Consider the following 12,850-nt stretch of genomic DNA (forward strand, 5'->3'; position numbering starts at 1 on the left):
AAAGAGAGAGCACACAAGCAGGCAGAGTAGCAGGCAGAGGGAGGGAGAGAGAAGCAGGCTCCCTGCTGAGCAAGGAGCCTGATGTGGGGCCCAATCCCAGGACCCTGGGATCATGACCTGAGCCGAAGGCAGTCACCCAACCTACTGAGCCACCCAGGCACCCTGAAAAAATCATTTTTTAAAAGTTATTTTTAGTGAATTCATCTTCTAACCGGCTTGATATAACTAGCTGCTATTTATTCATATATCGCTGACATTTTTTATTTGCATTATTTGGCACAAATTCTTTTGTAGAATTAAATATATGCTGTTTTAATTCTCAAAGCCCATGTTACACTCAAGGGCATGGATGATAAAACATAAAGATAGTCAAAGACAGCCAATAGGCACACATAGGCCACTTCTCATGATATGGCATCAGGAATAAGCAATGGATCAGAAGTCCTCCAATCACAGCCACCTGTTTGCTAAGGTAAATCGTAATACTGATCTTGCATACATTTTGTATATCTTCCATTAACTCGATGTCAGTGTTGCTCATGGGATATCCAAGAAAACTCAATGAGAATGATTTTAAAAGTAACATTTTGCCAAATACATTTGAGCTTTGGAGGTAAGAGTCTTTCCATCTCCCACACCAGGGATCAACTTTCTTCCTCTTTGGGGAAATACCATCCTAGTTGAGAATGCTGATCTAGGCATTGCAGAGTAAAGCAAGAAGATTCAATTGGATAGCAATTGTAATAGGAAGCCTTTGGAGAGTTTTAAGTTTTAAATATAATCTCATTTATATTTTTAAAAGATCACTAGCTGTTATGTGGAGAATTGAAGGAAAAGCAAGAAGACCTTAGTTCCCCACACCCAATTTAATCAGGGGTAAGGACTAACCTTCTGTTCTACAATTTTTAATTACTGAGTCAACATCCTTCTCCCTCCAACCTGCCAAAGCATCAGGTCATGTGTTTACTGTTTTTGTTTCCAATTCTTCTCATTGCCCCTGGGGATTTTCCTAACACTCTTTAAAGCTCAGCTATACATTGAATAGGTGATCTGTCATGTATTTTAGCTAACATTTAAAGTGATTTTAATGAAAGAGTATTTTTCCATCCACATTTTAGTCTCTTTTAAGCCAATGGGTTAATTAGGCACTCCTGTGGACAACCAGTGGTGTAGTTTTCTCTCTTCATGATGCAGGTATGAGGATTATAGGGGAATCAGATAAGTCAAACTCATACTTTAAGAAGGTTCCCCTTGAATATCTGCTGTTGCTTTTTTAAAGACTGAACTAGGCAGTTCACAGTTTATCTCAGAAGCCTCTCAAATTGATTTTAAAAAGGACATTAACATACTTTAAAAATAGTTTTAATATTTTATTTATATTATAACAACATATATTTATATTTAGATATATACTTATATTATATATTATTTTATATAATATAATAAATGTATATATCTTTTATACGTTAATATATTTATATATAAGTGTATTATATTAACATATATTATATTAGTAGATAATTATATTACATGCACTATATGCATTATATAATAAATAATGTATTGTCATATTAATATATAAAAACACAATATTATACAAAGCATGCAATATATGATATATAACTAGTAAATATATGATAGATTATATAATATATATTAAATATATTAATAATATAGCATAGATATTACATATAAGTATATAATATACTTATATATGATCATGTATTATATAGCCATATATAATTAATTATATATTATATATTAATAATGTAATATAAATATATTAATACAAATATATTTATATTTTAAATGAAAATAATTTAAAATATTAGAATATTAATCCCCTATACTATAACCCATTGAAAATTATGTTCAGTATATTAACTACACAAAGTTAAGAAATTGTGGGCAAAATGGGTGAAAGGGTTCAAAATCTTCAAACTTCCAATTATAAAATAAATAAGTCATGGGGATGTAATGCACACTGTGATGGCTATACCTAACGTACAGCAATGCATACTTAATAGCTAAGAGAGTAGATCTTAAAAGTTCTCATTATAAGGAAAAAATTTTGTAACTATGTGTGGTGATTATTTCAGAATATTTACAAAAATGTTGTACACCTGAAATTAACATAGTGTGTCAATTATGTACTTCAGTAAGCAATTATATTTTTAAAAGACATTTCATTTTTATTCTCCTACCAGGTCTATGTGTAATAGTTGTCAAATAGGACCCTCACTCCCCTGACCTCATATGTCCCAATGACTCTTTAATTGGTAAGTTTGCTAGGAGTTGGACATGTGAGAAACCATTTGAGTTGTCTCTAGGATTTATCTCTTTCAGGCAGAAGATGCAATCCAATTTATAGTCAAACACAGAATAAGTTTTGCAAGCCAGGGGTACCTGTCTATCATGGAAGCCTGCAGTTATTCAGTTCTGCCTATGACTAGATGAAGTATGAGGAAGCCCTTGTGGTCTCATAGTTAAGCATGTCCTCCAATTCAGCTTTTATAAATTATAAAGGTGGTATTTTGACCTCTATTTATATAATTATTACACTTGTCTCTCAAATGGTTACAAACTTACAAAAAGAAAAAGGATTTTATTTATCAGTATTCTGAAACCTCAACCAAAACATTATGTTGAGTTGCGGCACAATTTTAATCTGGGAGGGAGGGAATAACCCTTATGGGTGTGCTAGGATGTGCATTACTTCTCTACTATAAATAAAGAAAATGGGTTCTTAGGAAATGTATTATCATCTCTAAGATAGGAAAGAAGACTTTTGGCATTCCAAAGTGGTACTTTGCAATTGTTTCTAGTAATGACCTGGGAAAGTGTTGGGAGATTCTGATCATATCTCTTTAATAGTAATTCATACAAAAACTAGGTTGACTGTGTGATCCTGTCACTAATATAATCACTACTACCATACCACCTCCATTTTAAACTTATACTCAGAAAGGACAATATCACTTGGGTTTGGGAAATGGGGAATGGGATATGACCTAGGAAATACACTTGGAATAATTCTATATATAAGTATGGATCTCTGTCCTTTATCAAGACACAGTAACAAGTTCAAGACCTGTCTAAAACATTCCTGCTTTTGAACAGCCAATTATTTAAATCCTATTATGTTAAATCCTTTGAAACTAGCTGTTTTAAACCCATGACAAAATGAGCGTGGGTAGCTGCTGCCCATTAACACGATAGCTTCTTTAAGTTCTCACTTGGTTCCAAAAGAACTAGAAAACATTCCAAGGAGGTAAAGCTGAGAATAAAACTTTGCATAAGTTCTTGTGGTCAGTTTCTCTTTCACCAGAAAGTCATTACATCAGCATAATACACCCAACCTGACGCAGTAAGAGCCCAAATACTTCATTTGTTATTTTTCTTGAGATGTTATTTGGCTCAAGGGTATCAGAAAATCTGGAATCTGGTGTTGTCATTGAATACGCCCAACAATTACTTTTGACCAGTTATTTTCTCTAAGACCAAATTATACAGGTGATCCTTCAAAATATATCCAGTTTTTGGCCCATTCTTAACATACCAACTACTGTCAGACAGGATTAATATATTTATATAAGTGTATTATTATATTAACATATATTATATTAATATAATACTGGATTATGTTACCTGGAATAATGGACTACCATGTACCAAATACAGACAACTCTCCAGAGTTGCAAGAGTGCTCCTGTTAAAATATCATGTCGTGCCTATGCTGAAAAATACTCAAATGTCTCCCATCATCACCCTAGCATTAAAAACAAAATCCATTCTAGGACTTCTAAGGCTCTAAGCTCTCAGTTTCTGCCAGATCCCCATCACCTCTCTGAACTCACTTCCTGATATTCTCTACCTCGCTCACTTGGCTCCAGCCATGCTGGTATCATCAGTGTTCCTTGAGCATGTCAGGCTTACTCCTTCCCTGCTGTCCTTCTACCTGGAATGCTCCTTCCCTGGACAACCATAGGGCCAGTCCTCTCACTGCCTTGGTCTTTACTCAAAATCCACATTCTCAGTGAGCCCCTCCTTGGACTCTATCTGTCCAATTTCAGCCTCCCACCTGGAATTCCAATTCCCCATTCCTTGCTTTGTTTTTCCTTTCTTAACACTTTTCACTTTGAGAATACTTTACATTTCACTTACTATAATATCTTGGCTAGTGTCTTGTCTCCCACACTAAAATGAAAGCTCCACCAGGGTAAGATTGCTTTATTTGTTTACTTTGTGCATTACCATATCACCAGTACCTGTACCTGAAGACTGCCTGGCAGAGAGCCCACCTAAAGTAAGTATTGGTGGGATGAAGACAAAGCAAATGAATTAAAAAGCAAACGGGGTCAGCTTAAGCCAAAAGTAGAGCTAGGCAGTTCCCCCTGGGTCTAGCCCCAAAGCTACAAATGCAAATGCCTTTAGGGCACAACTGGGAATTTTATTAGAGTGAATCAGGGCAGCTGGGGGCATGGCTAGTTTGAGAGCACACTCAGGGTCTAAATTGGGCTGAGCCCTTCCTCAGACCCAGCTGCTTGTATCCTTGTTGGAATGTGGGCCCTAATCCTCAGTTTATTGCTTTGTTTTCAGGTGGGCAAGAAATATGTTTTTTTGTAGTGTGAAATCTCCCAAATGTCTAAGTAATTAATTTAAACCTAGAAAACAACAAAAACACAAGGATCAAACAAAACATGACAGCTGGCTGAAACTGGCCCATGGGTGGCCTGCAGGTGTTTTGCTAGACTAAATTTTGTGATGTATGAAACAAAGAAAACTAATCCCTGCAAGGTGGGCTTGCCTTGTATAATTCTTCAGGCAATCCATTTCAGGCCATGTTGGGTGGAGAGAGACCTGGGATTACCATCTTTTTTCAACTTCTGGAAGCTCCTTGCCAACAGCTATACCCATCCCCTCCCGCTTTGTATGGGATTAGGGAAGCCTGGACAGTGGGGTCACCAGAACTCTTTCTTTGAGGGCAGGGGTATATTTTAGTGAAGTGTGGGGTGGGGAAACCAGAGAGAGGGTCTTGAAGAGACTGTCCACAGCCGGACTGGGGAAAGGCAAGAAGGAGAAAAAGAGGACACAGACCTCTATAGTCTTGGGGCACCATATCTCTGAGGGACTTTATTGGGGTTACTGCACTCTCTCCCCACCAACCACAGCCCCTCTAGGTGGCATTAGAGGGTTGAAGGAGTTAGCTATACAAAGTCACAACTCACAGCCCAACTGCCCCATGCCATTCATCTTACCTGGAAACAGAGCTGCACAAACCTCCATGACAGCTTCTCTGTGTGCTTGGGGTGGGCAAGACTGGCCAGGAAGTACCTGTGAAGGGTCGGTAGCTGCCAGCTTTGTTGAGGTATAGCCTGAATGGGGCTTCTGGAGGCAGCAGACCTCCATTCAGTGAAGCAGTGGGTGGAGCCACCTGTGGTTTCAGGCAGCTGCTGAGAGAAGCATGCACTGTCAAGTACTCCCCATGTCCTGGAGAGAAACATTAGGCTCAATCCTCTGATGCCCTTCCACTGCAGGGAGGCAAGGCACAGTGCAGTAGGAGAAAGAACAGTGAGGGGACTCCCGTACCTGTGTTCAGCAAAGTTCCATTTTTTTTGGGGGGGCGGATACTTTCCAAACGCAAGGTGGCATATCTCTTAAGTCCTGAGCACCCCACTGACCCATTTCCCGCAAGAACTGTTTATCCAGTGTAGGGGGAATGAACCAAGAACTTCAGGTCCAAGATTTACTGCACCTGGGTCCTCTGGGAAAGGTACGGAGGCTGCTCACAGCCCCCTGCTCACGGGGTGTCAGGTCAGTGTGTTTAGGCTGAGGCTTAGGGTTCTACTCGGCAGGTGTGGCATGAGTTCCCTGACGCAAGAAAAGCCTTTTGGGTATAAAGTTGGCTCCTGCTTAACTCTTGAGTCATCCCTGTCAAAATGCCATTCCAGGGAAGTTCCAACCCACTTGGTTCTTTGACAGCTGTCATGTCCTTTCTGCACAGAGCCAGAGAGAAAAATGTGGATACTGCCAGAAGTCCAGCTTTTTCCTGGGCCACCCCATCTCTCATGGCCCCACTCCCCACACCTCCTTTCCTATGTTCTCACTTCCTCTGTCAGTCTTTCTCCTTGGAATTCTTTCTTCCTCAGTGTTCCTCCCCTTCTGGCTCCTTACTCATGCATAGACCCTCCCTTTGAGTATCCTTTAGCCCCTTTCCAGATTCCTGCCAGCTTCTTCTTTTCTGTCCCCTTGCTCTGGACCTCTTCTAAGCTCCTTTGTGTCCCTCTCTACTCAAGGCATTCTGTCTGTTTTCCTCTAAGCCCCAAGATCTCACTCTCTCTGTTATTCTCCACCCCCTCCCAGTTGGGTGCCTCTTTCTTAGGTCATCCCTCCCCCAGGGAGCCTCTCCATTTCTGGCCCTGCCCCCACCTCTTCCTAAGCAGTCACCTCCCCTTCTCCCTCCCCCCACAGCCCATCTCTAGTTCCTTCTCCTCCCCACCCCCAGACCAGGCCAGCTAAGTCCTATTCCATTTTTAGATGGCTGATTATGATACTAGCTGAACTTTATTCACAGCTGTCCCTTCCTTTCACGCCCCATCCACCAAACACACCCAATCTTTTCAACATGACAAAGTCCTTACACACAGCATGTCATGTCCACATAAATTTGTATTTTTTCAGAACAAAACAACAGTTATGCTGGCAGAGGTGTTGAGTTAACAGGGGCCCTTAAGCTTTCAATACACTGAAAAGCAACATTATTTTGCAAGTCTACAAAGTATACATTTGTTTTCACAAATGTGGCAAAGTTTGCCCTAACAGTTAGGACTTTTTCACCAAATCATAGACATAGATATGGAAATCGTCATCAAACTTGATGAAATATACAGAGGGTTTGGCTTCTACTTGGTGAATGACCATGCCAATCCGTTTGGAGCCATCTTCTTTGGTATATTCCACATGTTTACCTATCAGGCCATCTACAACTCCTCCTGGCTCCCTTTCTGCTGGAGGAGACTCACTGGACTCTGGCATGATACGGAGGTCTCCTTCTTTATAATCATCTAGAAGCTGGTACATGTACAAGACAGGATCTTTCTCATAGGTAATATAAAACCAGGCTTTCATGATTGGTGCTTGGGCTAAGACCATTCCCCTCCATTCATCCTTAGAACCATGCTCACCCTCAAACATATGTTCCACAGCTTTACCAATTATGGTGTTTGCAAGGTTTGCATCACTGACTTGAGATGATGCCACCCTGTCGGAAAGAATTTTAAGAGACAAAACTCTTTCATCTCTGTGAAGTTCCAGTCCATAGACACAGTCAATTCCATCATATTTCACCAGATAAAGAGAGGGATTTATAGGCACCTGATCCAGAACGGTTCCTTTCCACTGGGTGATGGGCTCATCACCTTCCTTCCATCCATGCGAAATTCTGCAGCCCACGATGTTCCTGCGGGGCTGGGACGAAGGTCTGCCCCTCTGCTTCTTTTGGGAGGCTTTTTTCTTCATCATGTTTGCTGACCCAGTGGCCCGGCCCACAGCTGCCCTGGTTTGTTGCCCTTCGGCATCCTGTGCGTTGGGGGTCTTCATGCCTGCAGGGGGAGGAGAAACGATAAGACAGAAACACTCAATATGACATAAGGTGAAGTTCTCCCAACAGCGATGTGTCTGTGTACCCTGCGCCAGAACCTAAATTTTCCCCATGAGCCTGGCAGCAGTGCTGGAAATTCTGGCTGCGTGCCTGCCAAGTGCTCTGCCTCCCAGGTTCCTTTAGGCTGCGGGGAAAGGCGGCAGCGGCAGTGGTGCTGGCTGGGGTTAGAGACTCTGCAGGAGCGGGCGGGCTACCTCCTTGTTCAGAACCCACTGCCTCCATCACCCGCCACTGGCGCCCACTCTCAGTCCCCCGCAAAACGCCTATCCCTTCACCGCCTTGACCCGCACGCACTCACTGTCGTCCTGCCCTGGACGCCTCAGCCTGCTGCCCATACGCCCCTTGTCTACCCAGGATCGCTTTCCTGGCACTCAGCGCCCTCGCTTCCCCAGGCTCACCTTCAATTTCTTGCCTGGCTCCTAACGCCACCCCCGTTTCCTATTTCCCATCGCACTCCCCGACTCCAGCCTCACCCGGCGCCCGCCCCCACCCCTTATCTCCCGCAGGAGTCCACCCCATCCCCCTTCTCCATCCTGGAGCCCACCAATGGCCTTGCCCTGCCTGGCGTCCACCGCCCCGGATCGCGGGCCTCACGTGCCCAAATCGGACACCTCCGCCGTGCTGCCTCCGTGCCCAAATCGGACACCTCCGTGCAGCTGCCTCCGCCGTGAGCCTGTGCCGAAGGCGGATCAGCAGGCGACGAGCCGGATGCCTGCCCCGGCTAGGAGGGGAGGATCCGTAGGCGGGGAACGCGTCTAGGAGGGCGTCTGGGTAGGCGAAGAGGATGGCGGCGGTATCCCCAGCTCTGAGCTTCGCGGGTCCTCCGCCTCCCTGTCGGCGGCGGCGGCCCCTCTGCCACATCGGGCTCCCACCAGCCGCTGCCGCCGCCGTAGTCTCCTCCCCTTTTCCCTAAAGGAGATACTTTCAGTTTCCTGTCGGTAAAGAGTCCTCCCCTTCCTGCTGAATAAGACAACCAGCCTTGTTAGTCATGAATGAACTCCTGTTCTGCTCCTCCTCTTTCAAAATTCAGATCCGTGGTACTTATAGGTTGTCCTTTTTCTTCCTGTATACCTGCACCATCTCATGCTCTCTAGCTCCACCTCTCATCTCCCCAGCTCAAGTGTCTTTTCATTTTTTGCATATTCTGCACACTTTTTGTATACATACAAATTAATCAAGAAATACCCAAAATACGTATGGATACAGAAATTCTTTATATTTGTACAAACATATATGTTTGTGCATCTATCTATATATACACACACACTGTCTCTATTTATAACCTGATAGTCATATATCCATACACACAATCCCCAATACACATCTCCCCAATCACACTACACACAGACATAAGTCTCTGCTTACACATAAACAGAAATACATATAATAAGTGTTTTTCCAAAACAGGGTTAGGCATCTTAGATTTGGAGTTCTTGCTTTGGAGAAATAGTGTCTTACTTTAAACTGGGGGAGTTGTTCTTGAATGTGATTACAATTAGTAACAACCCTGGGTAGTTTTGCATAGAATGGCATCCATTTTGACACTTGTTTGTAATGCCTTCTGTTGTGTATAGAGTTTTTCAATAATATCTTATAATTCTCTAAAATATCAATATTATGGTACTGTATCTGGTAGGCTGTTAGCACTTACTTGCAAGATGAAAGCAATCTTGGGGTGCCTGGGTAGCTCAGTTGGTTAAACATCTGCCTTCAGCTCTGGTCATGATCTGGGGGTTCTGTGACCAAGCCCAGGGGTCCTGGGCTTCCTTCTTAGCAGAGAGCTTGTTCCTTCCTCTCCCTTTGCCGTTCTTCCCTCGTGTCTTCTCTTTCTCTCCTTCTCTCAAATAAATAAATAAATTTAAAAAAATAGGACAGCAATCTCAAACTGATTAATAATAAATGGTATTTACTAGTTCATTATTTGAAAAATTTGATAGGCATCAGATAAGGGTTAATCTATGTGCTTAATTTCTTGAGCTGAATTTTGTCCCCTCCAAATTTGTATGTTTATGACCTGGCCCCTAGTACATCAGAATGTGAATGTATTTGGAGGTTGGGCATTTAATTAAAGTAGTAATTAATGTAAAATGGCCTCACATGTGTAGACTTTAATCCTATATAACTGGTGTCTTTATAAGAAGAGGATATTAAAACATAGACACACGTGAAAGAAAGACCATGCAAAGACAGCGGGAGAAAATGGTCATCTACCAACCAGGGAGAGAAGCTTAAAATCTTGGACTTGGACACCTTGATACTGAATTTATAACTTTTAGGACTGGGAGAAAATAATTTCCATTATTTGGGCCACTGAGTCTTTGTTACTTTTTATGACAGTCCTAAAAAAAGAATATACTCAGGAATGACAACCAAAGCCAGTTTTGTTTTATCTTCTATTTTCTCTCTGATGTCAGTTGCATCCTGAAGCTGATGTTACAATATGGTTGTCAAAAACTTTGGCATATATACTTCCTTACTATTATATATAAGTTATATATATATATATATATATAATTCCTTTGGTTATATACTTCCTTATTATTATGCAGTGACAGAACCTGTTCAACAACTATTTTTTTAATTTATTTTCAGCATAACAGTATTAATTATTTTCACACCACACCCAGTGCTCCGTGCAATCTGTGCCCTCTATAATACCTACCACCTGGTTCCCCCAACCTCCCACTCCCTGCCGCTTCAAACCCCTCATATTGTTTTTCAGAGTCCATAGTCTCTCATGCTTCACCTCCCCTTCCAATTTCCCCCAACACCCTTCTCCTCAGTAACTTCCCTTGTCCACCATGCTATTTGTTATACTCCTCAAATAAGTGAAACCATATGATAATTGACTCTCTCTGCTTGACTTATTTCACCCGGCATAATCTCTTCCAGTCCAGTCCATGTTGCTACAAAAGTTGGGTATTCATCCTTTCTGATGGAGGCATAATACTCCATAGTGTATATGGAGCACATCTTCCTTATCCATTTGTCCATTGAATGGCATCTTGGTTCTTTCCACAGTTTGATGACCGTGGCCATTGCTGCTATAAACATTGGGGTACAGATGGCCCTTCTTTTAACGACATCTGTATCTTTGGGGTAAATACTCAGGAGTGCAATAGCAGGGTCATAGGAAGCTCTATTTGTAATTTCTTTTTTTTTAAATTTGTTCTTTTTTATAAACATATAATATATTTTTACCCCAGGGGTACAGGTATTGCCCGGTTTACACACTTCACAGCACTCACCAAAGCACATACCCTCCCCAATGTCCATAATCCCACCCCCCTTCTCCCAACCCCCCTCCCCCCAGCGACCCTCAGTTTGTTTTGTGAGATTAAGAGTTACTTACGGTTTGTCTCCCTCCCAACCCCATCTTGTTTCATTTATTCTTCTCTTACGCCTTTAAGCCCCCATATTGCATCACCACTTCCTCATATCAGGGAGATCATATGATAGTTGTCTTTCTCTGCTTGACTGATTTTGCTAAGCATGATACACACTAGTTCCATCCACATTGTCGCAAATGGCAAGATTTCATTTCTTTTGATGGCTGCATAATATTCCATTGTGTATATATACCACTTCTTCTTTATCCATTCATCTGTTGATGGACAGTTAGGTTCTTTCCAAAGTTTGGCTATTGTGGACATTGCTGCTATAAACATTAGGGTGCAGTGCCTCTTCGGATCACTATGTTTGTATCTTTAGGGTAAATACCCAGTAGTGCTATTGCTGGGTCATAGGGTAGTTCTATTTTCAACATTTTGAGGAACCTCCATGTTGTTTTCCAGAGAGGTTGCACCAGCTTGCATTCCCACCAACAGTGTAGGAGGGTTCCCCTTTCTCCGCATCCTCGCCAGCATCTGTCATTTCCTGAGTGTTAATTTTAGCCATTCTGACTGGTGTGAGGTGATATCTCATTGTGGTTTTGATTTGTATTTCCCGGATGCCGAGTGATATGGAGCACTTTTTCAGGTGTCTGTTGGCCATCTGGATGTCTTCTTTGCAGAAATGTCTGTTCATGTCCTCTGCCCATTTCTTGATTGGATTATTTGTTCTTTGGATGTTGAGTTTGCTAAGTTCTTTATAGATTCTGGACACTTGTCCTTTATCTGTTATGTTGTTTGCAAATATCGTCTCCCATTCTGTCAGTTGTCTTTTGGTTTTGTTAACTGTTTCCTTTGCTGTGCAAAAGATTTGATCTTGATAAAATCCCAATAGTTCATTTTTGCCTTTGCTTCCCTTGCCTTTGGTGATGTCCTTAGGAAGATGTTGCTGTGGTTGAGGTCAAAGAGGTTGCTGCCTGTGTTCTCCTCATGGATTTTGATGGAGTCCATTCTCACTTTGAGGTCCTTCATCCATTTTGAGTCTATTTTCGTGTGTGGTGTAAGGAAAAGGTCCAGTTTCATTTTTCTGCATGTGGCTGTCCAATTTTCCCAACACCATTTATTGAAGAGGCTGTCGTTTTTCCATTGGACATTCTTTCCTTCTTTGTCGAAGATTAGTTGACCATAGAGTTGAGGGTCTATTTCTGGGCTCTCTATTCTGTTCCATTGATCTATGTGTCTGTTTTTGTGCCAGTACCATGCTGTGTTGATGATGACAGCTTTGTAATAGAGCTTGAAGTCCGGAATTTTGATGCCACCAACGTTGGCTTTCTTTTTCAATATTCCTTTGGCTATTTGAGGTCTTTTCTGGTTCCATATAAATTTTAGGATTATTTGTTCCATTTCTTTGAAAAAGATGGATGGTACTTTGATAGGAATTGCATTAAATATGTAGATTGCTTTAAGTAGCATAGACATTTTCACAATATTTATTCTTCCAATCCAGGAGCATGGAACATTTTTCCATTTCTTTGTGTCTTGCTCAATTTCTTTCATGAGTATTTTATAGTTTTATGAGTATAGATTCTGTGTCTCTTTGGTTAGGTTTATTCCTAGGTATCTTATGGTTTTGGGTGCTATTGTAAATGGGATTGACTCCTTAATTTCTCTTTCTCCTTTCTTGTTGTTGGTGTAGAGAAATGCAACTGATTTCTGTGCATTGATTTTATATCCTAACACTTTACTGAATTCCTGTACAATTTCTAGCAGTTTAGAAGTGGAGTCTTTTGGGTTTTCCACATATAGTATCATATCATCTGTGAAGAGTCATAGTTTGACTTCTTCTTTGCCAATTTGGATG

General features: G+C 41.6%; 1 protein-coding gene across 5 annotated transcripts; it reads right to left on the minus strand.

The window, feature by feature from the left end:
• Positions 1 to 6,651: 6,651 nt before the first annotated feature.
• Positions 6,652 to 8,574, minus strand: LOC309855792 (spindlin-2B). 5 transcript variants are annotated; one of them, XM_082716457.1, is made up of 3 exons: positions 8,307 to 8,546; positions 8,205 to 8,271; positions 6,652 to 7,601 (listed from the first exon to the last, which is right to left on the minus strand). In XM_082716457.1, the coding sequence occupies exon 3, from the start codon at positions 7,597 to 7,599 to the stop codon at positions 6,823 to 6,825; it is 777 nt and encodes a 258-aa protein (XP_082572583.1). In that variant the 5' UTR covers positions 7,600 to 7,601; positions 8,205 to 8,271; positions 8,307 to 8,546; the 3' UTR covers positions 6,652 to 6,822. The 5 variants fall into 5 exon arrangements, with proteins under 5 accessions (XP_082572583.1, XP_082572584.1, XP_082572585.1 ...); XM_082716458.1 differs by having other exon boundaries at positions 8,217 to 8,271; positions 8,307 to 8,428; XM_082716459.1 differs by lacking the exon at positions 8,205 to 8,271 and having other exon boundaries at positions 8,307 to 8,574.
• Positions 8,575 to 12,850: the final 4,276 nt, after the last annotated feature.

This window comes from Mustela nivalis (genome assembly GCF_964662115.1).
Source record: "Mustela nivalis genome assembly, chromosome: X".
Classification (NCBI taxonomy): Eukaryota; Metazoa; Chordata; class Mammalia; order Carnivora; family Mustelidae; genus Mustela; species Mustela nivalis.

Bases quoted from the DNA above. Each gene is read 5' to 3' on its own strand.
- LOC309855792 (XM_082716459.1), bottom strand. From the start codon at position 7,599: ATGAAGACCCCCAACGCACAGGATGCCGAAGGGCAACAAACCAGGGCA.